Source organism: Gallinula chloropus (assembly GCF_964237585.1).
Source record: "Gallinula chloropus genome assembly, chromosome: 14".
Lineage (NCBI taxonomy): Eukaryota > Metazoa > Chordata > Aves > Gruiformes > Rallidae > Gallinula > Gallinula chloropus.
This window is the reverse complement of record NC_140099.1, coordinates 18,943,486-18,967,580: the sequence shown is the minus strand read 5'-3', so window position 1 is coordinate 18,967,580 and position 24,095 is coordinate 18,943,486. Positions and strand designations below refer to the sequence as shown.

Below are 24,095 nucleotides of genomic sequence, written 5' to 3'. Positions count from 1 at the left end.
ACAGCGCTGGTTAGGCCTTGAGCGGCCGCCGAGCAATGGGCCGTGCGCCTTGCAGCGTCGGGAGCTGGCGCTGACCCGCCGAATAACTGACTCCCCTCGCCCCTTCGCTTGGAGAGCGCGATGCTGCTGGGCAAACTCGTACAGCCGGTGCGCAGCCGAAGCCAGCTGCTGCCGGGCGGCCGCAGGCGCTTCTGGGGATGGCTGAACGCCGTGTTCAACAAGTAAGCCTGACTCGGATGGCTCAAGGCCATGGGGGTCCCGCGGATCTACTGCGTGGGGTGCGAGGCAGGGAGTGGTGTGGCCCCTGGGCCAGAGGGGCTGTGATCAGCGCCTTTCCTTCCCCCTGACTGCATGTGGCTCTTGGCAGGGGTCATTCCATACCGTTCTGTGCCATCCCATCCCATCCCATCCCCTACAGTTCCTAGTTAAAGCAGTGGCCTTCCAGAGGAAGGTGTGTGCTCTGCTCCTCTCCCCGGCTGGCCAAGCTGAGTGGGTGATGTGGGCTCCTCTCCTGAAGTGCCCATCTTCCTTTGACCTCCAAATGCACTTAACCCAGTAGCACAACCATGGCCCCTTAATCAGAAAAGCTCCTAACCAACCCATCATGATTCAGCCACTTTTTAGAAAGACAAACCCTTTCTCTGTGAAGCTTTCTCTGCCCAGAACTTTTGCCGGTAGCTGGTAGTTTTGCCTTAGGTGTTCTGGCTCTCTGGAAAGGGTTGTGGGGTGTAGCTGATCGCTGTAATGAGGTGGGAAGCTCAATCAGGTGGGAGTTGCTTCCAGCTCTCTGCTTCTGTCTTCAGCATTCCTCCCCAGGCTGAGAAAGATACCCTTTCCCTGAACAGCTCCAAGGGCTTTGACTAGTTGCCAGAGTGCGTCTTCTTGAAATACTGTTGAGATAAAAAAAGCTTCAGGAGGGACACATGCGTGAGAGGGTTTTATATAAACAAAAATAGGTTTGGGAGACAAATTTGCAGTTGTTGTAAAGCTTCATTCTGGGTAGAGAAAGGTGGGTTTATCTCTCCTCACAGGCAGGGAAGGAAACAATCAGTTCGAAAGGTTATGTCAGGTTGTATTCTTGTTTCTACTGCAAGCATCCATCACTGAGAACAAGTTAAAAATCTGACATGCCAGCTTGATTCAGCACCAGCCCAATTTAATTCCAGTAAAATCACATTCCCCCTTTTCTGACATCTTAACCATGCTCAGAGCCAAGTATTTGTTGTGCAGTCGTTATTATTGAGACAATAGACACCTGCCACACTGTAAAACCCATGTGAATGCTCTTTCTGTCCTGGCAGAGTGGACTACGAGCGCATACAAGCCGTTGGCCCCGACCGGGCGGCGTCGGAGTGGCTGCTGCGATGCGGTGCCCTGGTGCGCTACCAGGGCTACCAGAAATGGCAGCAGGACTACAACGGTCTCCCAACGGGGCCCTTGGGGAAATACAAGATCGAAGCGATTAACGCCACTGAGTCCTGCATCATGTACAGAGGATTTGACTATTTGGGTAAGGGAGGGAGAGCTCTGCAAAGATCATGCTGAACGGCCTCAGTTCTCTCAGTTGCATCAAAATACGACATGTAACCAGGTCATTTTCTTGTTCCTTCATAAGAAATAGAGGATTTTTTTCCCCCCCCCTTTTTATCTTTATTCCTTAAAATGGCTCTGGAAATATTCAACACTTCCTAAGCTGTTACTGGAGGTGTGGTATGAAGCAGAAAGAGGTTGGGAGCCAAAGTGACAGTAGCACTATGGAAGTACAACCAAGATTTGTTGTTCTGTTGAGTTCACAGATAAGTAGTTGGTAGCAGAAAGCACTACTTCAAACACTCCTTTTCTTCTAAACCAAGCAATGCTCCTTGTGCTTGTGAAGTAATGACACTGCTTGTTCTCTAAAAAAGAAAGCAGCAGCTTCTCACAAAATAAAAGAGAGATTGTTTCATGTCTCCTTTAAATAAAAACCAAAGTGGGGAACAGAGCATTGGATTTTTTTTTTTACTGGCAGGACACCTCGAATTTGCTGTACCATAAGTTCCTAAGGCAGAGTTACTGTTTGTATCCCAGACTTGTAGAGCTTTTTTTGTTACTTCCCATGGCAGTACTATCAGAATCTTACCAGAAGGATAGAAACCCAGGGGCTTTCATAGGTTTTAAAGTATCCTGAAGGGATTTTGGAGCTTCATTGTGCGTTTCAGCCTCACTGTGTAGAGGACCATGTTGCTGTGTGCCTTTGGAGGCAGTTACTAAGTTGAGAACTTAAGGTCCAGCACAGGTTGTTCCTGGTGCTCTGAAGCAAACAGTCTTTTTTGTCTTTCCAGATGGTCTGGAACACGTGACAGAAATCAAGCTGCAGAAGTGTATTTACATACAGGACGAGTGTCTGCAGAGGCTCAGTGAGACCAAGAATCTGCAGAAGAGCCTCCTCCAGCTGAAGATAATTTCCTGTGGGAATGTCACGGATAAAGGCATCATTGCACTTCACAAGCTGATGTACGTGAGCTGCAGAGCTTTTCTTGCTCCATAGGTGTTACCACCCACAGTTTTGGGCTTCTTTTGAGTGGAATGGTTGAAGTGTGGATGTGTCTGGGCTGTTAGAGGCATGTAGGGCTGTGGGATGGCTTGGGGACTGACCTGAAGGAGAGCCTGGGAGGGACGGCACTGCCACTGCAGGAAATGTTCCTTCAGGCCTGGCTGAAGGCTTTGTTGTGGGTGGCTCTGAGAAGACATGGAATATGCTGGTGTCAGGGAGATGCATGCCACAGGCCCACAGCTAAGAGCCAGAATCCTCCACTCCAGTGTGAATCCACAGCTGTGCTTCCATCTTCAGAATTGATCACAGCATCTCCCATGTACACGTGGAGTCACTTGGGCAGTGTTGATTGCTGTGCAGATCAGAGCAGGACACGTGCTGTCTGCTGACACCCCACCTTTGCAGCGCCTGTGTCCAGCTTCCTTTCACACTGGCACACAAGGATAAGTAACTGTCACCTGAGCTCCTGCTCTTGACCCTGCTGCTGCAGCTGCTTCTCAGGGCCAGCTTTGCTGCTGTCTTGTTACTTCCACCATCTTTCTACACCTCATGCTGCTTCCTGTCACTTGGTTAGCAGTGTGCCTGGGCAGCCACAAAAGCCAAGGGCATCCTGGCTTGTATCAAAAATAGTGTGGCCAGTAGGTCTGGGGAGGGGATTGTGCCCCTGGACTGGGCACTGGGGAGGCTGCACCTCGAGTGCTGGGTCCAGTTCTGGGCCCCTCACTACAAGGAGGACACTGAGGTCCTGGAGAGTGTCCAGAGAAGGGCAACCAGGCTGGGGAAGGGGCTGGAGGGCAAATCCTCTGAGGAGTGGCTGAGGGAGCTGGGGGTGTTTAGCTTGGAGAAGAGGAGGCTGAGGGGAGACCTTCTCCCCACCTCCCCTGCCCTGCCAGGAGGGTGCAGAGAGGTGGGCGATGGTCTCTTCAGCCAGGGGACAGGAGATGGGACAAGGGGCAATGGGCTCAAGCTGCCCCAGGGCAGGGTCAGCTCAGCTGGGAGGGAAAAGTTCTTCCCTGGCAGAGTTGTGGGGCTGTGGCACAGGCTGCCCAGGAGGGGGCTGAGTCCCCAGCCCTGGGTGTGTTTAACAGAGGGGAGATGAGGTGCTCAGGGATCTGGTTTAGCACAGGACAGGGACGGTTGGACTGGATGAACTTAAAGGGCTTTTCCAACCTGGTGATTCTGTGATCTCGGTGGGGCTTTAAGGCCACGGTTGGGATGTGCTTCAGAGCTGTTCAGTACTACACAGAGTTAGTAGCCATCCCCAGACAGGTGATGTGGTGGCTTAGATCCTACAGGAAGTTACTATTAAGGACTTTCTGTACTACTCTAATTATTATTTACATTAAAATAGCTCTTACTGAATTGTGATTATTTAACACTGTTTTATATGGAGGAAGCTTCATGCTGTGGGGGGTCCAGGATCTCCTCTGAAACTCTGTAGAAGGTCAGCTGAAAACTTCAAGCACCCACTTGAGAAGAAAACTTCTGATAGAACCAGAAACCTCTTAAAATACTGAAAACAGAATAACCCTTTGTCTAATTTCTGTGTCAACAGTTAACTAGCAGTTCCTGACTTCTCCTTTTAAATATTTATAGGAACCTTGAATATTTGTATCTGAGTGACCTTCCTGGAATAAGAGAGAAAGAAACTACTGTTCGCATCCTTCAGCAGGCACTGCCAAACCTGGAGCTGGAGCTGGATTTAGAATAAACCCTTGCACATCATTCAGATGGATTTCATACTATTTATCCTATGTTGCATAAATGAAGCTGTAGACACCACCATATTTCCAGGTATGGAAATAAGCTCAGATCTCCTAGTCCAGCTTTAAAAGCTGTATGCAGTCTTTTTGGCAGTTAAGTTTTATTAAGCTTAAACTACAGGGTGAATCGACAACAAAGAAGGCAGGCTTCTGGGTGAAGAAGCCCTCAGAGCCATCCTGCCATGGGCAGGGACAGCCCCCCCCCCCAGCCCAGGGGGCCCCAAACCCCATCCAACCCAGCCTTGAACCCTGCCAGGGATCCAGGGGCAGCCCCAACTTCTCTGTGCGCCCTGTGCCAGGGCCTCTCCTTTTCCCAGGAAGGATTTCTGCCTCTCAGCCCCTCTCCAGCTGCCCTCCTGCAGCTGAAGGCCGTTCCCCTGGGCCTGGCCCTCCCTGCCCTGGGCACCAGCCCCTCTCCAGCTGTCCTGGAGCTCCTTGAGGGTTGGGAAGGAGCTCGGAGCTCTCCCCAGCAGCAGCTTCTCTTCTCTGGGCTGAGCCAGCCCAGCTCTCCCAGCCTGGCTCTGGACCAGAGGGGCTTCAGCCCTTGGATCATCTCTGTGGCCTCCTCAGGACTCTCTCCAACAGCTCCATGACCTCCTTGTCCTGAGAACCCCCAGGCTGGAGGCAGCACTGCTGCAGGGTCTGTGTCCCAGAGCAGAGCAGAGGGGCAGAATCCCCCTTTCCCAGCCCAGCTGGTCCCACTGCTCTCTGGGCTGCCCGTGCACGGTGCTGGGTCATGTGTGACAGTCTCATCTCTTCTCCCTGGCTGTCAGTCTGTCCCTGGAAGGAACCCATGCCAAGCACCAGACAGGATAATGCTTTGCACCAGCTGCATATTGGGATGATCCTTTTTGGCATCTCCTAGCACAGAGCAGGCAGGAACAGTGCCCAGGAAGGAAGTTCCCTGCAACCTGCACTGCCCTGGGCTGTGCCAGGAGCTGTGTCGGGTTCTCCCCCACCTGTAGACAGCAGGCACTGTGCTACCCTCTACACATACAGGATCAGATGGCTGATTATCCATACAGAAAACACTGAAATGCCCAAGCTGTCTGCATGTAACCCAAACTACCTATGGACACCATGTTCAAGAGTAAAATAGATTAAATTATAATAAGAAGTAAAAGGTAGACAGGCATACTCTGGGAGGATATGGCATCTGCCCCATTGAAATGGCTTTTCCCAGTGTGGAACAGTACTGGGACTGGAAAACATTGCAACTCTAGGTTACAAGTAGAAAGACTCCTTTGCCACTCTCTGCCCAGTACTGAAACCTCATCCAGTAAAACTCATCCAGTAAACTGGCAAGCCAAGGTATGTTTCTTTTATTCAGAATCAGTGCAGGATTTCATCCTGAGATTACACAAAGCCCAAGAAGCACACTAACACGTAGGCTGAGGTAGAGTCCCTGCCTGTGTCTGGCCAACGTTAGAAATCACGTTAATGAGTTGGTTTATAGAACAATTTCTGATCACTACAGGCAAATGAATTCACTATTGACAGAAAACTGCAAATCAAACATAATGTGAGGAAGAAACAGACAGAAAACAACAGGTTTTACTACTAAAACATTATCCCCCTAGTGACAGAGCCTGCTGAGCCTTCCGGTATGTCTAAGGCACTACAGAGATCCCTTTAAAGCAGGGCTGCTTCAGCTGGTTCCTAACTAACTGGAGCAGTTAGGCTTGGCTCCACAAACACATCCATCTTCTACTCAATGGATCAGTGCCTTAATCCCAGCCTAAAGCTGCTTGGACACAGTGGGACTCGATTTATTTGGCATGGTTGCAGTTCTGCCAAGGCACTAACACAGGCAATAGATAGGCAATGGAGATTGTTAAATCCCCACTGTAAACACCAGCCTGCAGTCCTCCTGAACCAGTACACAACCAGGAATTAAAGCAAAACAAACGTGTGTGCCTGTGTACACAAAGCTTGGAATTCCCTCCCTACTGACCCAGAGTGTGTTACTTCACAAACCACTTTTGTGTGTGTCACAACGTGTATTTATTTAGCTCTCCACCACGAATCCTCCTCTTATGAGTTCTGAATGTCTTCAACTCCAAACAATAATAACAGATTTTATTCTGCCATCCAGTTAGATGTTGGGGAAGTGGTAGTCTGATTTCCTTGTTTTGCAGCAGTACTTCTTGCCCTCCAGAGCTGGTAGAACGTTACTACTGGTTAGCTGAGGCAGGTACTGCAACTAAAGGAAAAGTTCCATTGTATTAGTTTTGAAATGAGAACAAAGCATGCAGCTCATTTTTCAGAAAGGAATATAAGCTATGGAACTATTCAGAATGTAACGTTGTACTGTTCAAACCAAGAGCCACAGATCTGGTGTTCTACAACAGGACTAGGAGTGGAACAGCTCATTAAAGGCATTTTTCCAGTCATCCAGGGCAAGAGAAACGTTACTGTTCTACCCTGTGTCACAGAAATGGAAGAGGGGGATCCATCTGATCCAGGAATATTTATGCTGTGGTAGTTCCCTGTCCTATACTTCCAACTTCCCTGAGTGTCTCCTTCTCTGGAGACACTCAAGAGCTGTCTAGATGCCGACCTGTGCAACCTGTCCTAGGGACCCTGCTTTGACAGGGGGGTTGGACTTGATCTCTGGAGGTCCCTTCCAACCCCTACGATTCTGTGACTCGGGGATTCAGTGGCAGAGCTGTCATGGGGAATGTGGCTCACAGGAAGAGCGACCCACTGAATGACTCTTGTCATGAGGTTGGGTTTGGAGACTTGAGCTGGAGTCTGGAAAGACTGAAGTGGCTGGGAGATACTGGCTTGGCAGCTCCTGTTGCAGAAACAACATTGTGTAACGTCTGTGTAAGGCATGACATACCAGCACTGGTTACAAATGGAACTGGGCATTTTTTACCATCTCTGTAACATGGGGTTTAAAAGCACCAAGAACACACCAGAGATCTCCAGAATAAACCAGCCTCACAAGCTGGCCCAGCTGGTTCAGCTGTCCTGCTATTCCTTGTCAGGAACGCACACTCCTGGATAAACCTGATCCCCACGGCCCTGAGCTGCTTAATCCCAGTGACTCACTGCAGAATGCAGGTTGCACCCAGTTACTATTCAGCCAGAAGGTTCTTCTTCTCCCCTGGTTAAAATTAAAGATGGGTTCCAGGCAAAAGCCCCCCATCCCAGGAGCCAAACGACAGATCCAGTCCCCTCCTCAGGCACAGACTGGGAAAACCTTACCCCTGCCACGTGCTTCCGTGTCATCCTGACTGGTTTCCGAGCTGGTTTTTCATGTTCCTTCCCCAAATCCGCTGCCTCCCTCATGCTGTCAAAATAGGGGTGCTGCAGGAGCTGCTCACACGTCTGCCGCTCCGCAGGGTCCATGCGCAGGCAGCCCTTGGGAAAGAGGACACAAAGGATCACACAGAGCTGAAGGAGTCCTGTGTCCAGAGCTGGGGCCCAGGGCAAGGAAGATGTGGGGCTGTTGGAGAGGGGTCAGAGGAGCCACGGAGATGATCAGAGGGCTGGAGCAGCTCCCCTACGGAGAGAGGCTGAGGGAGCTGGGCTGGGTCAGCCTGGAGAAGAGAAGGCTGTGGGGGGACCTCATTGCAGCCTCCCAGTCCCTGAAGGGAGCAGAGGAACAGGAGGGGAATCAGCTTGTTAAAGGGCAGAGACTGGCAGGACAAGGGGGATGGAGTGAAGCTGGAGGAGGGAAGGGTGAGATGAGATGTTAGGGGGAAGTTCTTTGCAGAGAGAGTGGTGAGGGGCTGGAACAGGCTGCCCAGAGAGGGGGTGGGTGCCCTGTCCCTTGAGAGTGTTCAAGGCCAGGTTGGATGGGGCCCTGGGCAACCTTGTGTAGCTCCAGGTCTGGAGGTTGGTGTCCCTGCCTGTGGCAGGGGGTTGGAGCTCTGTGATCCTTGGGGTCCCTCCCAACCCAGACCAGTCTGGGATTCTGTGATTCTATGATCACACAAAGCTCTTATTATAACAGGACTGCACAGTTCCAGCTGCACTCCACAACCAATGAGTATCACACAGATACATGCATTGATCTTCTCTTAAAATGGATTCTAAGAGCCTGGCTTTACTTCAGAGTCAGCTACAAGCTTACAAAGCAGCTAATACCAAACTTCTACAAGGCAATAGTAGAAACTGTGGCTAGAGAGCCAGTTACAACTGTACAGTACAGCAAACAGCAACCCTCAAAAACCGTTTAAACCCATAATTTTCTTTTGAACTACATCTTAAACAGGGAAATCCATTCCTACATGAGCTGTGCTGTTCCAGTGTTTAGCATAGCTACTACAATGCACAGCTGCGCCTTCGTTTGACATCTCCATCCTCACAGTTTCCAGTCACTGCATCTTAATAAGGGAATAATGTTTTCCAGCTCCATGGTAAAGATGAGTGGATTATAGAGGAGTGGATTACAAGTCCTTTCCAAATCCCCTCCAGCTCCCCAGCCATTTACCAGCTGACACACAAAACAGACTGTGTTTGCTAAGGCTCAGTGCAGAGCTCCTCCACGAGCTGGAGTTTTCTTACCTTCATCAGAGCTAAAGCAGAGTATGAAATATTAGGGAATTTCATTTCCAACGGCTCCTGGAGGGGAAAAAAACCCAATGAGTGTTCTCATATTAGCAAGATCTTCATTCAGTGGGGTACAGAGAACTGCTTTCCATAGCAACACAACCTGCACTTCACAAAATGCATCTGTCTCTGGGAGGGGAGCTGCCCAGCATCACAGAAGATGGGCATGTTGGTGGCTGTGCCACCAGAACAGGGGACAAGGAGCAGAGATGCAGTGTTTGTTTCACTGCTTTTACACAGGGTATCAGTTAATATGTTGTGAGAAGGGTTCAGCCACCTCCAAATGGTAATTCTAGTGTACATCAGCAACACAGAGGGCAAAGCTTTTGGATAGGGGAAAAGTGCTGAGCAGCAAAGGACTGGTCAAGCCAAGCAAGCAAGTTTTGCTCTACTTCCAGCTCCACTTCCAAAGCAGACAGCATGTGGGCTCTGGGTAAAAAGAAGCAGGAATGTTTCCCTGTCCAAACCCCATGCCTCCTTAGCACTGCAGACAGATGGCTGGTTAGCAGGAGGCTGGAGGGAAGGGAGTCTGGAGGGAGCTCTTACCATGCTCTCCGGGTCTGGAATTCTTACCCCGCTGAAGAACTGGTTGGTGCTGAACACTTGCTGGTGCCTGGGAATAAGATCCCCTTTGAGCAAGAATAAAAAAAAAAAAAAGCAAACACCAAAATTGGATTAATTTGCTGGTTTTACAGTGGTTTTACACTGAATGAGCACATATTCTCTAACAAGGCTGACACCATCCAAGAGAACATCTAAAGAGACCGTCAAGGGAGGTGATTAAATGTTCTTTTGTGAAAGAAAAGCATTGGTGATCCCCCAGCTGTGTGACTGCTGAACAAAAGGCAGAGCCACACAGCTCCAACTGCCCACAGACACAACTGGAAATAGCTCAAAGAAATCCAGCTGGAGGAAGCAGTTTGGGGAGCAGGGGGTACCCAACTGCTGTGCATCTTCCAGGCTCTGAGTTTCCACACTGGTTTTGATGAGCTGTGGCTGCTATAGCTGGTGGCCTTGAAAAATATGCAGTTCTGTGTATCTCCTCATTCCAAATGCCTAGATCTGGTTATTGGGGTAACTGAGAATCTGGCTCTGCCCTAGCAAAACACCCCTTGCTAGAACAACAGGGAAAGAGGCACAATTGAGTTGCACAAACACGTCTGCCCAGTGCCAGCACCTTACCCCCACTGTGCCCTGCCCAAACTGGAGATCTGTGTGGTGGGGGGTAGGGGAACGTGTCCCAGCATCATAGCTAGAGGGTGCTGTGCAAACACCCACCAGCATCTGAACCACTGCCATGCCACCGAGCTTCAGCCAGGCATCCTTCCCAGAGCCTGAAGCAAGATCAGAGCAGCATTTTAACTCCCCTGCTCACACCAGGCGTGACAGACCAGCCCAGGCCTCTGAGGAGGAGCTGGCAGGAGCTGCTGTTTGTTTTGGAGGTGGCTGCATGGCAGCGTGGGCACGCTTTGCTGGAGTGCTCTGTTCAAGGGAGGGTGAGTGGGGCTCTGCTGGCCTGCTCTCCTCACTAACACGGCATTTTCAGAGGGAAGGAGTTCCTGAGAGGCACAGAACTCTGTCTGCATGAACAGTCAGGTCTTTCACCACCCACAACTACTTGAAGGGAGGTTGTAGAGAGGTGGGCGATGGTCTCTTCAGCCAGGGGACAGGAGATGGGACAAGGGGCAATGGGCTCAAGCTGCCCCAGGGCAGGGTCAGCTCAGCTGGGAGGGAAAAGTTCTTCCCTGGCAGAGTTGTCAGGGCCTGGCACAGGCTGCCCAGGGAGGGGGCTGAGTCCCCACCCCTGGGTGTGTTTAACAGAGGGGAGATGAGGTGCTCAGGGATTTGGTTTAGCACAGGACAGGGACAGTTGGACTTGATGATCTTAAAGGTCCTTTCCAACCTTGTGATTCTGTGATTCTGTCTTCTCTGGCTACTGGAAAGGGACACACTAAGCACAAGTGTTTCAGCTTCATTACAATTTAACTCCTGTTGGGTGCAATTCTTCTATACAACATCTGCAGGAGCACACAAGAAAAGAGCTCAAATGCAGGATCAATGGGAACTTGCTGCAGCTTTTCCCCAGTGCAGCTTCATGGCCCTTGTCTGAAGCTTAGAGCAGTGCAGAGCAAGCAGAATGTTAAAATCCAAAGCAAAAATGGGGCCAGTACAATAGCCAAACCCCTGTAAGTACAGAGCTTTATCAAGGAGCTTTTCTCTGTAAACACTGCCCAAGTCCCTCACCTTGGATCAGGAGGGAATTTCTTCTGGCTGCCATTAAAAATAGCTCACACCTTACCTAACACCAGCATAAATGTACTCAGGAGGATGAATCAATTGACACTGAATGGTTTTTCTCAGTTCATTCTGACAAATTTCAATTAAAATTTAAAATTTTCAATTAGAATTTCTTTCCACCCAAGAAATCAGACATTACACACCAAGATCAAGTAAAATCAATGAGACTGGATGAATTATTTTATAGAGATTAAAAAAAAAAACAGTATATTTATTTTATTTAACCTCTGTCCCAAATCCAGAGGGGCTCCTAAAATTCCTTGGTAAAGACAAACAAGTGGGACAGACAAACTTCTCTTCCCCAAGCAGGCAGCCATCACAGGCACCAGCCATGTTTACGAGACCTCCAAAGCTGTGATGAACTAATCCCAACCATTCGTTATCTAGAGGCAGGGAGCTGGCTCTTTGCTCTGTACCAAACCCTGACAATAACCTGGATCTCCCAAAGCTTTATGCAGAACATTCCTGGTCCTTTCTGACACAGGCACCTCATTTTTCTATCTGTGGAAAGGACAGCAGCAGCGTTTCAGGTGTTTCTGTGTCTCCCTCAGGGCTGGCCCTGTGCTCCCCACACCCCAGCAGTCACCTGGACACTTCAAAGGACCATGAGGGACATCTGGTTGTCATCTAACACATCTCACATCTTTCTTACACTGCCCAGCACCAGAGACAGCTTCTCCAAGGCTGTCACTGCTAAAGAGAGCAGAAGGATGGTGACAGGCAGTGTGCAGGTGATGATCAGCCTGGAACAGGCTGCCCAGAGAGGGGGTGGGTGCCCCATCCCTGGGGGTGTTCAGGGCCAGGTTGGATGGGGCCCTGGGCAGCCTTGTGTAGCTCCAGGCCTGGAGGTTGGTGGCCCTGCCTGTGGCAGGGGGTTGGAGCTCTGTGACCCTTGGGGTCCCTCCCAACCCAGACCAGTCTGGGATTCTATGATCATGCTGACACAACCCTGACCACTGTGAGCCTTCCAGCCACAGCCTGGCACTGCTGGCTCATGCTAACTGAAACCCATTCCACCCCCACATCTTCTTCTGAAGAAGGTCATCACCCATGTGAATACCTACTTCACTTCCCCAAATCCTGCCAGGACCTGACACAGCAGCTGTTACTCTGGCTAACAAGATGTGCCCATCCAAGTCCATCTCCCTTTGAAGGACAGTAACACCTCAAATAAACCAGCACCTACTCAAGTGAGAGATTCACTGAGTAAATTCCCCTCCTGGCTAATCCCAATTCCCACCAGAGAGGAAAGTCCTCCTGGACCAGTTCTAGCCTGGGAAGAGGTGGGCTCCGAGCAGCACAGCGGGGACACTCACCCAGGGTTCTGCGGATGAGGTAGAGCTGGTCCATGTCTGACTTGCCGGGCCAGAGGGGAAGCCCGGAGAGCAGCTCGGCGAAGACGCAGCCGATGGCCCACACGTCTACGGGGGGCCCGTACTGCGTGTCCCCCACCAGCAGCTCCGGAGCGCGGTACCACCGGGTAGCCACGTAGTCTGTGTAATAATCGCCTGGACCAGCTACGGGGGGGGGGCAGGAAGGAGAGAAACAAATGGGGGATCAGAAGGCTGCAGATGAGCTGCCATCTGTTGTTACACAGGTTGGGGCACCTCCCAGTAAGGCTACTGGAGCAGGATGAGTCACCGGCCACTAGCAGAACCCAAATTTGGGAACACTTAAGGTTTAGCAAAAATCAAGATGGTGTTTTTCTCTAAATGAAAACAGGCAGAGCTCCAGAGCAGGACCCTGCACCAGCCCGTGGCTGGTTCTCAAAGCCCATGTGATTTGGCTGAATAAGAGCTGAAAAAATAACAGTGAGGGGGGGGAAGTTATTTACAATGGAAAATGTGAAGCTCCTGCTAGCAGACAGTGGCTTCTGCCAGAGGGACTCGTCCTGCCAGGGAACTCCAGCTGTGTCTCCAGCCTTGAGTAAGCCATGGCTGGGCAGCTCTGAGATGCCCAAGGCCAACTTCCATCTACCAGTGCCAACACCACCAGCAGTTCTGCTCCTCCAGCAGGGAGCTCAGATGGAGCTTGTTTACAGACACCCTTGGTCTGGGCTAGCTCCCCAGTTTAAGCTGGTTCCAGGATCTCTACCCGGCCTTTAGCAGGGCTTGTCAGCCTGGAGAAGAGAAGGCTGCTGGGGGACCTCATTGCAGCCTTCCAGTCCCTGAAGGGAGCAGAGGAACAGGAGGGGAATCAGCTTGTTAAAGGGCAGAGACTGGCAGGACAAGGGGGATGGAGTGAAGCTGGAGGAGGGAAGGGTGAGATGAGATATTAGGGGGAAGTTCTTTGCAGAGAGAGTGGTGAGGGGCTGGAACAGGCTGCCCAGAGAGGGGGTGGGTGCCCCATCCCTGGGGGTGTTCAGGGCCAGGTTGGCTGGGGCCCTGGGCAACCTTGTGTAGCTCCAGGCCTGGAGGTTGGTGTCCCTGCCTGTGGCAGGGGGTTGGAGCTCTGTGACCCTTGGGGTCCCTTCCAACCCAGACCAGTCTGGGATTCTCTGATTCTCTGTGGCAATGTGCCAGCCTCTATATAAGGTGATTTCCACGTGCATCAGCCACAGGCCAGTGAGGCTTTACTGATGTTTGAAAGCCCCATCCCACGCCTCAGTTGAGCTTTCCTGACCCCCTGAAGCAGCGAGCTGGCACTCACTCAGGATGCGAGCGAAGCCGAAGTCACAGAGCTTGATGACTGAGTGCTTCGTTATCAGGATGTTTTCCGGCTTCACATCTCGGTGGATACACTGGAAACAGAAAAACACCCAAACCAACAGGATTAGAAGCAAGTATTTACCCTACTCCTCAGGTAAAGAACCTCTTAATCCAGCCACATACCCCCTGCACGTTGTGACAGGGACTCAATCACTCCTGATGAAAGAGAATATTAAAGGGTTTACGTCCTGCTGGGCAGGACAGTCGCCCTGCCTGTACCCCACCTTTGGGATGAGACACTGTGCAGGCTCCCCACTCTGGCTGCATAGCTCTGTGTCACTTGGGCAGAACCAGCTGGCAATGTGCTAGCAGGAGAAGCCAGGTTGCAGAGCAAGAATTGGTGTTAACCTAGTAAATGCAACTCACTTGATACAGCTTTGTGTAACCCGCTCCGTGTAAGGGACGTGGTTTAATTAATATGTGTGCAGATCCTAATGAGAGGTGTGTAGGTCCTCTGAGATGAGTTCATAGAATCCCAGACTAGTCTGGGTTGGAAGGGACCCCAAGGATCACAGAGCTCCAACCCCCTGCCACAGGCAGGGACACCAACCTCCAGGCCTGGAGCTACACAAGGTTGCCCAGGGCCCCAGCCAACCTGGCCTTGAACACCCCCAGGGATGGGGCACCCACCCCCTCTCTGGGCAGCCTGTTCCAGCCCCTCACGAGTTCTTGGACAAAATCTATGACCTGTATTTAGTGATCATCTAGGAGACAAAGATTTTTGCTGGCAAAGCTCACAGAAGGCTATGGTTTGGATGTGGGACTTCATCTATCCATGTGGATGCTAGAACATGCCTGATATTCCCTCTGCTCAGCACACACAGAGTTCTGTGTCCAGCTTTGGGATGCTCAGGAGAAGGATGATGTGGGCCCATTGGAGTGACTCCAGTGAAGGGCCACTGAAATGATCAAGGGACTGGGGTACTTGGCCACCAAGGAGAAGATGAGGGAGTCAGGACCATCATTCAGCCTGGAGAAGAGAGAGCTCAGGGGGGAATCTTATTCATGTGTATAAATACCTGCTGGGAAGGAGTAAAGGACACTGAGCTGGTGTGTCCAGGGAGAGGACACAGGGCAGTCAGCACACAGGAAATCCCATACAAACACAAGCAGTGTAGGTTTTTTCATTGTGAGGGTGGCCAAACACCCAAACAGGGTTCCCAGAGAGTCTGTGGAACCTCCATACTTGGAGATACTCAACCCCTGTCTGGAGAGGTTTCTGAGCAGCCTGCTCTAGCTGACCCAGCTCAAGGGGGAGGCCTGGACTAGATGATCTCCAGAGGTCCCTTCCAACACCAGCAATTCTGTGATTCTTGAGAACTGATCTTGATTACTGAAGGTTCACAACAGTGGAATTTGGGCTTGGCAAAGAGTTTCTGCTGCTCGAACTAGCAGAGACATTCATTTCTTCTGCCTGCGTAGGAAAGGTGTGTTCTACTGAAATCACCAGGGTCTAGCTGTGCCACCACCTCAGCACAAACCCCCAGACTTCTCAGCACAAACCCCCAGACTTCTCAGCACAAACCCCTCAGACTTCTCAGCACAAACCCTCAGACTTCTCAGCACAAACCCCCAGCCTTCTCCTCGCAAAGCTGGCTGTAGATTCTGATTTCTCTTCCCAAGCCCTGGAACGCCGCTAGTTAACCCGGTGTCATGGAGCTCCAACAAGAGCAGCTGCACAAACCCTCATTACCTGTGATCTACAGCGAGTCAGACTGCAGCATCTCATTGTTCCCTCTGCTTTAAAACCCCACTAAATCTTTCAGACTGAGTGAGGGAACAGAAAGAGAAGCAAAACAACAACGCCTGGAAGCAGGACAGACCTATGGCTGCATTCCTGTAGCTCGACTGGACATAATTCTCCCAGCAAAGACAAAACACCCATTCCAGAGCAATCTCCCAGACTCTTAAATCTCAAACACTGGCAGATAAACAAAAAGGTTGTCTGAAGAACTTCTACAAAAGGCTCCTTTCCTTTCCCTGCTCCTTAAAGCATCTGCTGCCTACAAAATACGTCATGTGCACGACCCACATCTCCCACCAGAAAGCAGAGGAGGCGTTGTGGAACTGGTTTACTGGACCTTAAGTTCTGAAACCCTTGAACTGGTGTCACCATTCAGTGCCTATGACTATGAACTGAAGGGCTTCTCTGTGAAATCAGCAGCAGTTCACTCAGGTCCCAGCTGATCAGATGTGTTTTCAAACCTCACGTGTGCTGCGTGGCAGAGGGAGCGCACGAGGACACGTTCCTGGTCAGCCTGGGAGCTTCTCTAAGGTCAGGAATGCAAATCACTCCTCAACAGCAAACCCAAGGGACCCCTGTGACAGTAAATACAGCTGCTGTGGGTGTACACTAATATTCCAGCTAGATGTTTCCTGTTTTCAGCAGGAAATATCCTCTGCCTTTGTCCTGTGCAAGCTCTGTCACCAGGAAAGTGGCAACAGAACCTCTGTTGGCTCCAAGGCTGCGGCACAGCGATTGTTAGGGCTGGTTAGGGCACTTACATTGTGTTTGTGGCAGAAGTTCAGAGCTTGGAGGGTCTGCCAGGTGATGCTCTTCACAAGATGCTCCGGCACCCTGGTTTTAAAAGAGCACATGTTTGTTTGGGGCATTGAAAACAACTTCCTTAGCACAGGGACAAGGAAGAGGAGGCCCCTGAGTGCTAACAGTGCACAGGGACCTCTGAGCAAAACCACCAAGTCAGAAATCTCCTCTATAGCATTTCCTTGCTGTAGGTAAGTTAAAAGAAACACATCATAAGGCTCACTTCATCCATCCTCCCCTGTGGGAACCAGGTGGTGGAGGCTGTTTGTCCCTCTGCCCACGTCTCAGAGCTGAAGCTGAGCTCTGCCTGTCACCTCCCTGCAGAAAGCGACGCTCTCCCCTCACGTTACCCTTTGAGCATCACAGGGGCATCAAAAGGAACCTCAACACCCCTTCCAAATCCAGTCAGTGCAACAAGATAGAGGATTTATGACAGCTCAGAGCGTGCCAGAGTGCCTGGTACCACTCAGTCAGGGCCAGCATGAGGCCTGCCAACTGGTAACCACACATCAGTGTGTATGAGTGCGTGTCCAATCCTGTCTTGTGGCTCTGCTCAGCATCCACACTTCCTGGCAAGCCTCCTGAAACACCAGCTGCCATTCCTGCCTCTGCAGCTGCTCTGAGTTGGAGGTGGTGGAGTATCCACCATATGGATGCAGGACCTGCAATGCTGTCATGTCACTGACTGCCCAGAGTGGAGACCTGACCAAAATGGGATTGGGAAGGATGTTTCTAGAAGGGTATAAAGCTCTACTTTGGTTTGCATCTTCTCTCCTTCTCTCCAATAGCTGGCAGATACTTAGACTCAGAGATTGGTTTGGATGGGAAGGGCCCTCAGAGCCCCCCAGTACCCTCCCTGCCACAAGCAGGGACACCTCCCCCAGCCCAGGGTGCCCCAAGCCCCATCCAACCCGGCCTTGAGCCCTGCCAGGGATCCAGGGGCAGCCCCAGCTTCTCTGGGCACCCTGTGCCAGGGCCTCCCCCCTCCCCAGGAAGGATTTCTGCCCCCAGCTCCTCTCCTGCAGCTGAAGGCCGTTCCCCTGGGCCTGTCACTACTTCAGAGAAATAAGATGTCCATTAAAGTTCCAGACTCCCCTCTTTCAGTTACTGTGCAACAGCACTTAAACTTCTTTGGCTGCCTGTCAGAGTCTTCAACAACCCCTGGCACTTTCCAGCTCAAATTCAACTTTATTTCATGTGCTTAATCCTGAAAAGCTTCTGGTTTGTGATAAAGAAAAACCCCACAAACCCAAAGCCAACCATCAGAAAAGCAGAGCTGAACCCCAGCAACATGCAGGATGCCTGGCTTTTTCTGTGAGGCACCTTCTGCTCTCGGTGCTGAAGGTCTTGTCCTGACACTGCCTGTGGGATGTTATGTGAGTTTAGTTGCAGAACCACCACAGAATGGTGAGGGGGCTGCACTGGCAGCCTGACAGGCAGGTGAAGTTGGGGTCAAATGGGCTGGAAACAGGGTGCAGAGGGGTGTGTGCTCACCCATCTTAATCCTGACCACGAAAGAATCACAGAATCACAGGGGTTGGAAGGGACCCCCAGAGCCCATGGGGCCCAACCCCCTGCCAGAGCAGGGTCCCTAGGACAGGGCACACAGGGCGGTGTCCAGACGGGGCTGGAATCTCTCCAGAGAAGGAGACTCCACACCCCCTGGGCAGCCTGTCCCAGGGCTCCCTCACCCTCACTGGGAAGAAGCTCTTCCCCACATTGGGGGGGAACTCCCTGTGCTCCAACTTGAAGCCTTCACCATCTGCTGTAGCAGAGAGCAAAAGCAAAGTATGCAACCAGGTGCTGCACCTGAGCTCACCCTGGAATTGCTCTGATGAACAGAGAGCAAATGTGAAGTGTTTTCTCAAAGAGAAGGAGTTATCCATCCTCCCTTCAGGCTCCAGGTGAGCAGGTTCAGACTGGGGTGAAAGCTGCTCACAAAGCAATCAGCTCTCAGCAAGCTCTGTTCTTCCAGAGTTCCAGAGGAAGGAGAAAGAGAGCAACAGCCTCTTGTTTACTCAACCCCCAATTAGTCTCCTGCAGGCAAACTCATTTAGTTCTCGGCCTGTAAAATGATTTATGAGCTCCTGCTTAGCACTGCAACAGCACCACGTCCCTGGGAGTGATTAGGGACAATGTGTGTAGTGGGAGTGTCACCTGTAACGTGCCACAAGCACAAACCCTGGCCTGGGGGATGTTCCTTCTGCTCTGAGCAGGCAGGAGGTGTCTGCCCTGAGGCCACGCAGAGAGGGGCAGGCACAGGTCCCCATAATTCCTGCCAGCACAGTCACTGGTCTGTCATAGGGGTCACCAGTGACACCACTACAGACTGGGTATGTTTTGGGTGCTCAGTGACACTGTCCCAGCACCCACAGCCTGGATCTGCACAGCGTCCCAGGGATGGGTTTTTCAAAGGGCAGAGACTGGCAGGACAAGGGGGCTGGAGTGAAGCTGGAGGAGGGAAGGGTGAGATGAGATATTAGGGGGAAGCTCTTTGCAGAGAGAGTGGTGAGGGGCTGGAACAGGCTGCCCAGAGAGGGGGTGGGTGCCCCATCCCTGGGGGTGTTCAAGGCCAGGTTGGATGGGGCCCTGGGCAACCTTGTGTAGCTCCAGGCCTGGAGGTTGGTGTCCCTGCCTGTGGCAGGGGGTTGGAGCTCTGTGACCCTTGGGGTCCCTCCCAACCCAGACCATTCTATGATTCTATGTGTAGCACACCCTGGGAGCAGCAGGGAGGAGGCCTGTGTGCCCCAGCCCACCTGCCCACCCCCCAGCAGCCCTGACCTTTGCAGCAAGACATGAGAAGCTCCCAAGCTGCCCAGGTTTGCTGGTGCCAAACATCACCCAAACACTGAGCCCCAGTCTCCATGGTGAGCAGCACGGTGCAGGGACAGCACACAGAGGCTCCTACACCATCCAGTTGGACATCATTGCTAAACCACAGCAAGACAGCAAGTCCTGGGCTCTGGGCTGGAAAACCTCTCCTGTAATTAATGGAATTCCTCTGAAAACTCTGCAGAGCAGCAAGGGGGACACCCCTGACAGTGAGAACCAGGCTACTCACCCCCGGGGGTGCTTGTCCAGCTCATGGAGCACTGTGTGGTCACAGTATTCAAAGACCAGGTGCAGCCTCCGCTTCCTCCTGAACACCTCCAGCAGGTTCACCAGGTTGGGGTGTTTCAGTTGCTGTAACACACAGTGGGCAGACTGGTTAGTTGGGGAGTGGGGTCAGGGGGGGACAGTGCTTTTACCCACGAGGGTGAGACCTTTTCCACAGGCACAGCACAGTGTGGAGCAGCAGCTCAGCTCCAGCCCAGCCTGAGGTGTGGTTGTTTTAGGAACTGACCATAGGCAACAAGTCAGCCTGGCTTTGGGAGTGCTGCTTAGAAAAGGTGCTCAGAGAGGAAGAATCATCATGGTGCCCACAGCTATTCCAGCAGAGCTTTTCCTTGGATGTAGCCATGGTGGCTGCACCACCATGACAAGCAGCTCTCTCTGGAGAACAGCTTGGGAAGTCACACACAGCAAGAACCTGTAGCAGGCAAACACGTTTAGGAGAACCCAAGACCTCCTCTGGCAAGCCTGAGTCAAGCACATGGTCACCAGCTTATTGTCAGAATCTGGGTGGGCTAATTAAGAGAATCATAGAAGAATCACCCAGACTGGTCTGGGTTGGGAAGGACCCCAAGGATCACAGGCACAGCCATTCCTGCCAGCATGGACAAGCTCTGGGCACAGCCATGCCTGCCAGCAGCAAGGAGGCAGAGGAGACAATTTCTGCTCTGCTTAGATTCCATTTTTGGAGACAGGTAGGACAGGATGATTGCCAACTGACTGGAAACCAAGAAGGGAGTTAAACCTCAGGCAGACACAGGTTGGTTGTAGGAGTCAGCCTCCAGGAGTGGCTTCCACCAGAGCAGGCAGTGCCAGGGGATAGTCTCATCCTCATGTGTGCAAGGAGCTGGGGTTCCTGAAGGCAGACAGCTTGAGCTTGGAAGCACAAGGTCTAGCTGAGCTGGGGATGTTTAGAAGGAGCAGAGGTGGGTAAGCCAGGTCTTGTGCACTCACAAGTGGGTTACCCAGCTTGTGTGGGACATGGAGAGTCCCCAGCAGCACCTCCCCGTGCTCTGCCCACAGCCAGCCTCCATGGCCTGGGCTCTCCAGGTGGTCCTGTTCACTGTGCCAATGCCTGCTGTACCTGCAGACACAAAGGCACCCTAAATCTGCCAGTGACCCCAGCAGCTCCCCTGTCTGGCAGCGTGGTGGCATCTCAAGGAGCAGGTTCTGAGGCTGTCAAGGCTGCTGATGGCAGCGCCGGCTGGGTTACCTCCCCCTTCCCTCTGTCACCTCCTGCATCCAGCCCAGATGCCCTGCATGGGTCTTTCCCCAACACTGTAAATGCTCCCATGCTACCACGAGAGGGGCTCCTCTCTGGTTTGTGTATGAACACAGCTTCACACTGTGTTTTTCTCTCATCTGCTTTGCAGTATCAGAGCTAAAAACTCAGTGAGCCTCCATGGGAGGCTGGGGACACCAGTCCCTCCCAGACTGAGCAGGCACTGAGCAGTTTACACATGGACTCCTGCTGTTCCCAGGTATTTCCAGCCTTACTTATGGCATTGGGAGCACACATGGTGTTTCAAGCCTCTGCATACCACCCCACTCTCCCTCCTCACCTCCCCTGGCTCCCAGCCATGAAAAAGCCCTTTGTCTACAAGGCATTTGCTGTGCAGAACAATAATTTATCAGCCCTTAGGTTTTTTTTCCTGATGAAACATCTCCCCATCTCTGACCAACGCTGGGCTGTTGCCTAAGTCAAGAAAGAACCTCCCCAAACAACCAAACAAGCTGTTACTATTTACAGAGGAGAAGCTGAGGAGACAGTGGAGCAGGTCTGCACTTGTTAAAATCAACAGCACCCAGACACAGATCCTGCCACAGCTGCTGCACTGGTGTCAGCTTTGTACCTAAGGACAGCACGCTCACCCTCTGCCTTACAAGCCACTTCTGGGATGATTGTTCCCCTTTTCAGACCTTTAAAATCACTTAAATCTTAATGCATCCCCAGTGTGGCTTACTGGAAACCATCCAGCTACATGTCACCTGTTTGCTTCAGGAGAAAAACGTGGGCTGCTTCTCCCCAGAAGCTAACTGAAAAAGAAATAGGCTTTTTTTTACCTACCTGATGGCTCTTCCTGGGTGGCATCCAGGCTTATTTTGCCTCTTCCTGCATCAGGGAGAGAACTGGGAATCCATAATCCCTTGATAATAACGTGTGCACCGTTTTTTAAGACATGAGTGCTCAATAAAAGAGAAACCAACAGCACAAAAGGGAAAGGAAAGGTCAGAAACACTCCAACCTGCTGGAATCTCACACTTAACTGCAGATCTGACCGTTACTTGGTTCCCAGCAAGGACAATGAAGGGAACTCCATGGAAGGGAACTCCACTGAAGGGAACACTGAGCACAATGAGCATCACCTGCTGCCACCCAAACACCGACAGGCAGCCAAGTCTGGGAACAACATCACACAGAAGGAAACCAGAGACTGAGGAATATGGATTTTGAGAAGGAAATTTTAAACAAAACTGATCTTTCTCTGCAGATTTCTGCAGGGTTTTTGAACTCCAAAGTCCTGAATCGTTGAGGGTCTCCAAGACTGCTCCTTGTCTAGCCTTAACTGTGGATTCCTGGTACAAAGGAGTCCTGTTGGAAGCTGTAATTTTAAAATTTATAATTGTAATTGTTAAAATTGTTCCTCAGTCAGTTTGGTGCTTTAGAGCTCTGGCTCTTCTGCACAGAAAGGAGAAAGCTGAAGACGGGGAGACGATGGAGGTGTATGAAATCAGGAACTGCCTGGAGAACGAGAAGGGAACAACTCTCTGCTTCTCCTAACACAGGCCTGGGGTTCTCTATGCCATCACCAACTGGCATTTCTATGCCAGCAGCAACTTTATAACAAATCAAAGGAAGTATTTTTCCTCAACCACACATTCCTCAGGAAACTATGGAGACCAAATGCAAACACCAGCCCGCAGAGAGGTGGGACGAGCTCCCCACAGCCCCCGTGTCTGCCAAGCCAGGGGGACAGAAACTTTGGGTCTAGAAACTTTGCCCAGAAGTGTGAGAGGAGACTGGCTGCCATCCCCTCCCTCTTTCTCCCGGGTCTCTCCTTGATGGACCCGGGTGTGACATCGTCCAGCTTGGTCAGGAAAACGAACACCCGTTCCGACGCGAGGACGCGCTCTCGCACACGAGGAGGTAACGGAGCAGCAGAGCCCAGGTGCTGCTGTGGCTCTGCTGTCCCTCCTGTGTGTGAATCCCTCTGAGCCCCACAGCCCCCGGGGCTCAATGCCTGGCTCTACCCCATCTGTCACCTGTGGATCCCCCACAGGCTCAGAAAAGGCGACTTAAATCACAGAGTCACAGGGTTGGAAAAGCCCTTTAAGCTCCTGGAGTCCAACCGTCCCTGTCCTGTGCTAAACCAGATCCCTGAGCACCTCATCTCCCCTCTGTTAAACACACCCAGGGGTGGGGACTCAGCCCCCTCCCTGGGCAGCCTGTGCCACAGCCCCACAACTCTGCCAGGGAAGAACTTTTCCCTCTCAGCTGAGCTGACCCTGCCCTGGGGCAGCTTGAGGCCGGTACGGAGGTGCCGAGGCGGTTATAACGCAGGGAGCTGGGAGAGCTGCGCCCCATGGCTCTCCCCTCTCTCACGCTGCCTGGGATGGCTCCAGGCTCCTAGACAGCTCCAACAGTCCCACAGAAAACGACTCGGGCATCCTCTGTACCGCTGCCTCAGCTCCGTATCCTGCCTTCCGCCTCCCTCAGCCCCGTCTCCTCACGACTCCCGCTCCCCTGCCGGGCCCCTCCGGGCTCCCCAGGCCCTGGCCCGCCGCTGCCGTTCGCGGCCGAGCCCGCCCGTCCCGGGCACGGAGAGGGGAAGCGGGGGGGCCGGGCGCCCCCCACCCCCCGCCGCCCACCTTCAGCATGCGGATCTCCCGCAGCGCGATCTTCTTGATCACCGGGTCCTCCTCGGACTCGAGGAATTTCTTAATGGCCACGATCTGGCCCGTGTCCTTGTTGCGGCACTTGAAGACGACGCCGTAGGAGCCCTCCCCGACCTTGCCCAGCTTCTCGTAGCGCTCCATGGCGCGGGGCCGGGCGGCAGCGGGGCCGTCCCGCCGCGGCTCCCTCGCCTCACAGCTCCCCGGTCCCCTCCCCCCTTCCCGCGCCCGCCGATATCCCCGTGCCGCGGGCAGCTGCCCCGCCCGCTCTCCGGGGCGGGCCCGCGGGGAGGATGGCGGGGTGGGGGGGGGGAGGGAATCTCCCCGGCGGGGCACGGCCCTTGCCAGGCGTCCGTCGCCAGGGCGCTGAGGGAAGCCAGGAGGACGAGCCTCCCCCTGGCACCCCAAAACCAGTCCCCAGTGAGGGACGGGGTGCCCGTGGCCCCTCTCGAGGCGAGCCCCCCACCGACACAGCCCCAGGGCTCGGTGGCCCAGGGCACTGCTCTGTCTCTACCCCTGTCTGGAGCTCCCGTTCCCCCGGTTTTAGCTCCGTTTTCTCACGGGATCGGGAGGATGAGGGATTGTCTCTCCCAAAGCCATCGGGATTCAACCATCAGCCGCAGCCCTTTGCTCCAGCACGGAGGGGAGGCTGCTCTCTGGGGAGGCCTTGGAGCTGCACA

General features: G+C 52.5%; 2 protein-coding genes across 3 annotated transcripts; one reads left to right on the top strand and one right to left on the bottom strand.

Moving 5' to 3' along the window:
* On the top strand, positions 1-4,254 carry DMAC2L (distal membrane arm assembly component 2 like). Its single transcript, XM_084270455.1, has 4 exons — positions 1-221; positions 1,302-1,510; positions 2,322-2,493; positions 4,130-4,254. Exons 1-4 carry the CDS (start codon positions 121-123, stop codon positions 4,242-4,244), a joined length of 597 nt encoding a protein of 198 aa, XP_084126581.1. The 5' UTR covers positions 1-120; the 3' UTR covers positions 4,245-4,254.
* Positions 4,255-6,302: 2,048 nt separating this feature from the next.
* CDKL1 (cyclin dependent kinase like 1) lies at positions 6,303-23,559 on the bottom strand (the record flags this gene model as incomplete). 2 transcript variants are annotated; one of them, XM_084270644.1, is made up of 9 exons in its annotated part: positions 6,303-6,499; positions 7,510-7,665; positions 8,815-8,871; positions 9,406-9,488; positions 12,474-12,674; positions 13,807-13,897; positions 16,371-16,443; positions 19,472-19,593; positions 23,392-23,559. In XM_084270644.1, the coding sequence occupies 9 exons, from the start codon at positions 23,557-23,559 to the stop codon at positions 6,392-6,394; spliced, it is 1,059 nt and encodes a 352-aa protein (XP_084126770.1). In that variant the 3' UTR covers positions 6,303-6,391. The 2 variants fall into 2 exon arrangements, with proteins under 2 accessions (XP_084126770.1, XP_084126771.1); XM_084270645.1 differs by lacking the exon at positions 7,510-7,665.
* Positions 23,560-24,095: the final 536 nt, after the last annotated feature.

Excerpts from the sequence above, each read along its gene's own strand:
- DMAC2L (XM_084270455.1), top strand. The coding sequence starts at position 121 with ATGCTGCTGGGCAAACTCGTACAGCCGGTGCGCAGCCGAAGCCAGCTG. Across the intron at positions 222-1,301 it reads CTGAACGCCGTGTTCAACAA|AGTGGACTACGAGCGCATAC; the intron begins GTAAGCCTGACT and ends CTGTCCTGGCAG. Across the intron at positions 2,494-4,129 it reads ATTGCACTTCACAAGCTGAT|GAACCTTGAATATTTGTATC; the intron begins GTACGTGAGCTG and ends AAATATTTATAG.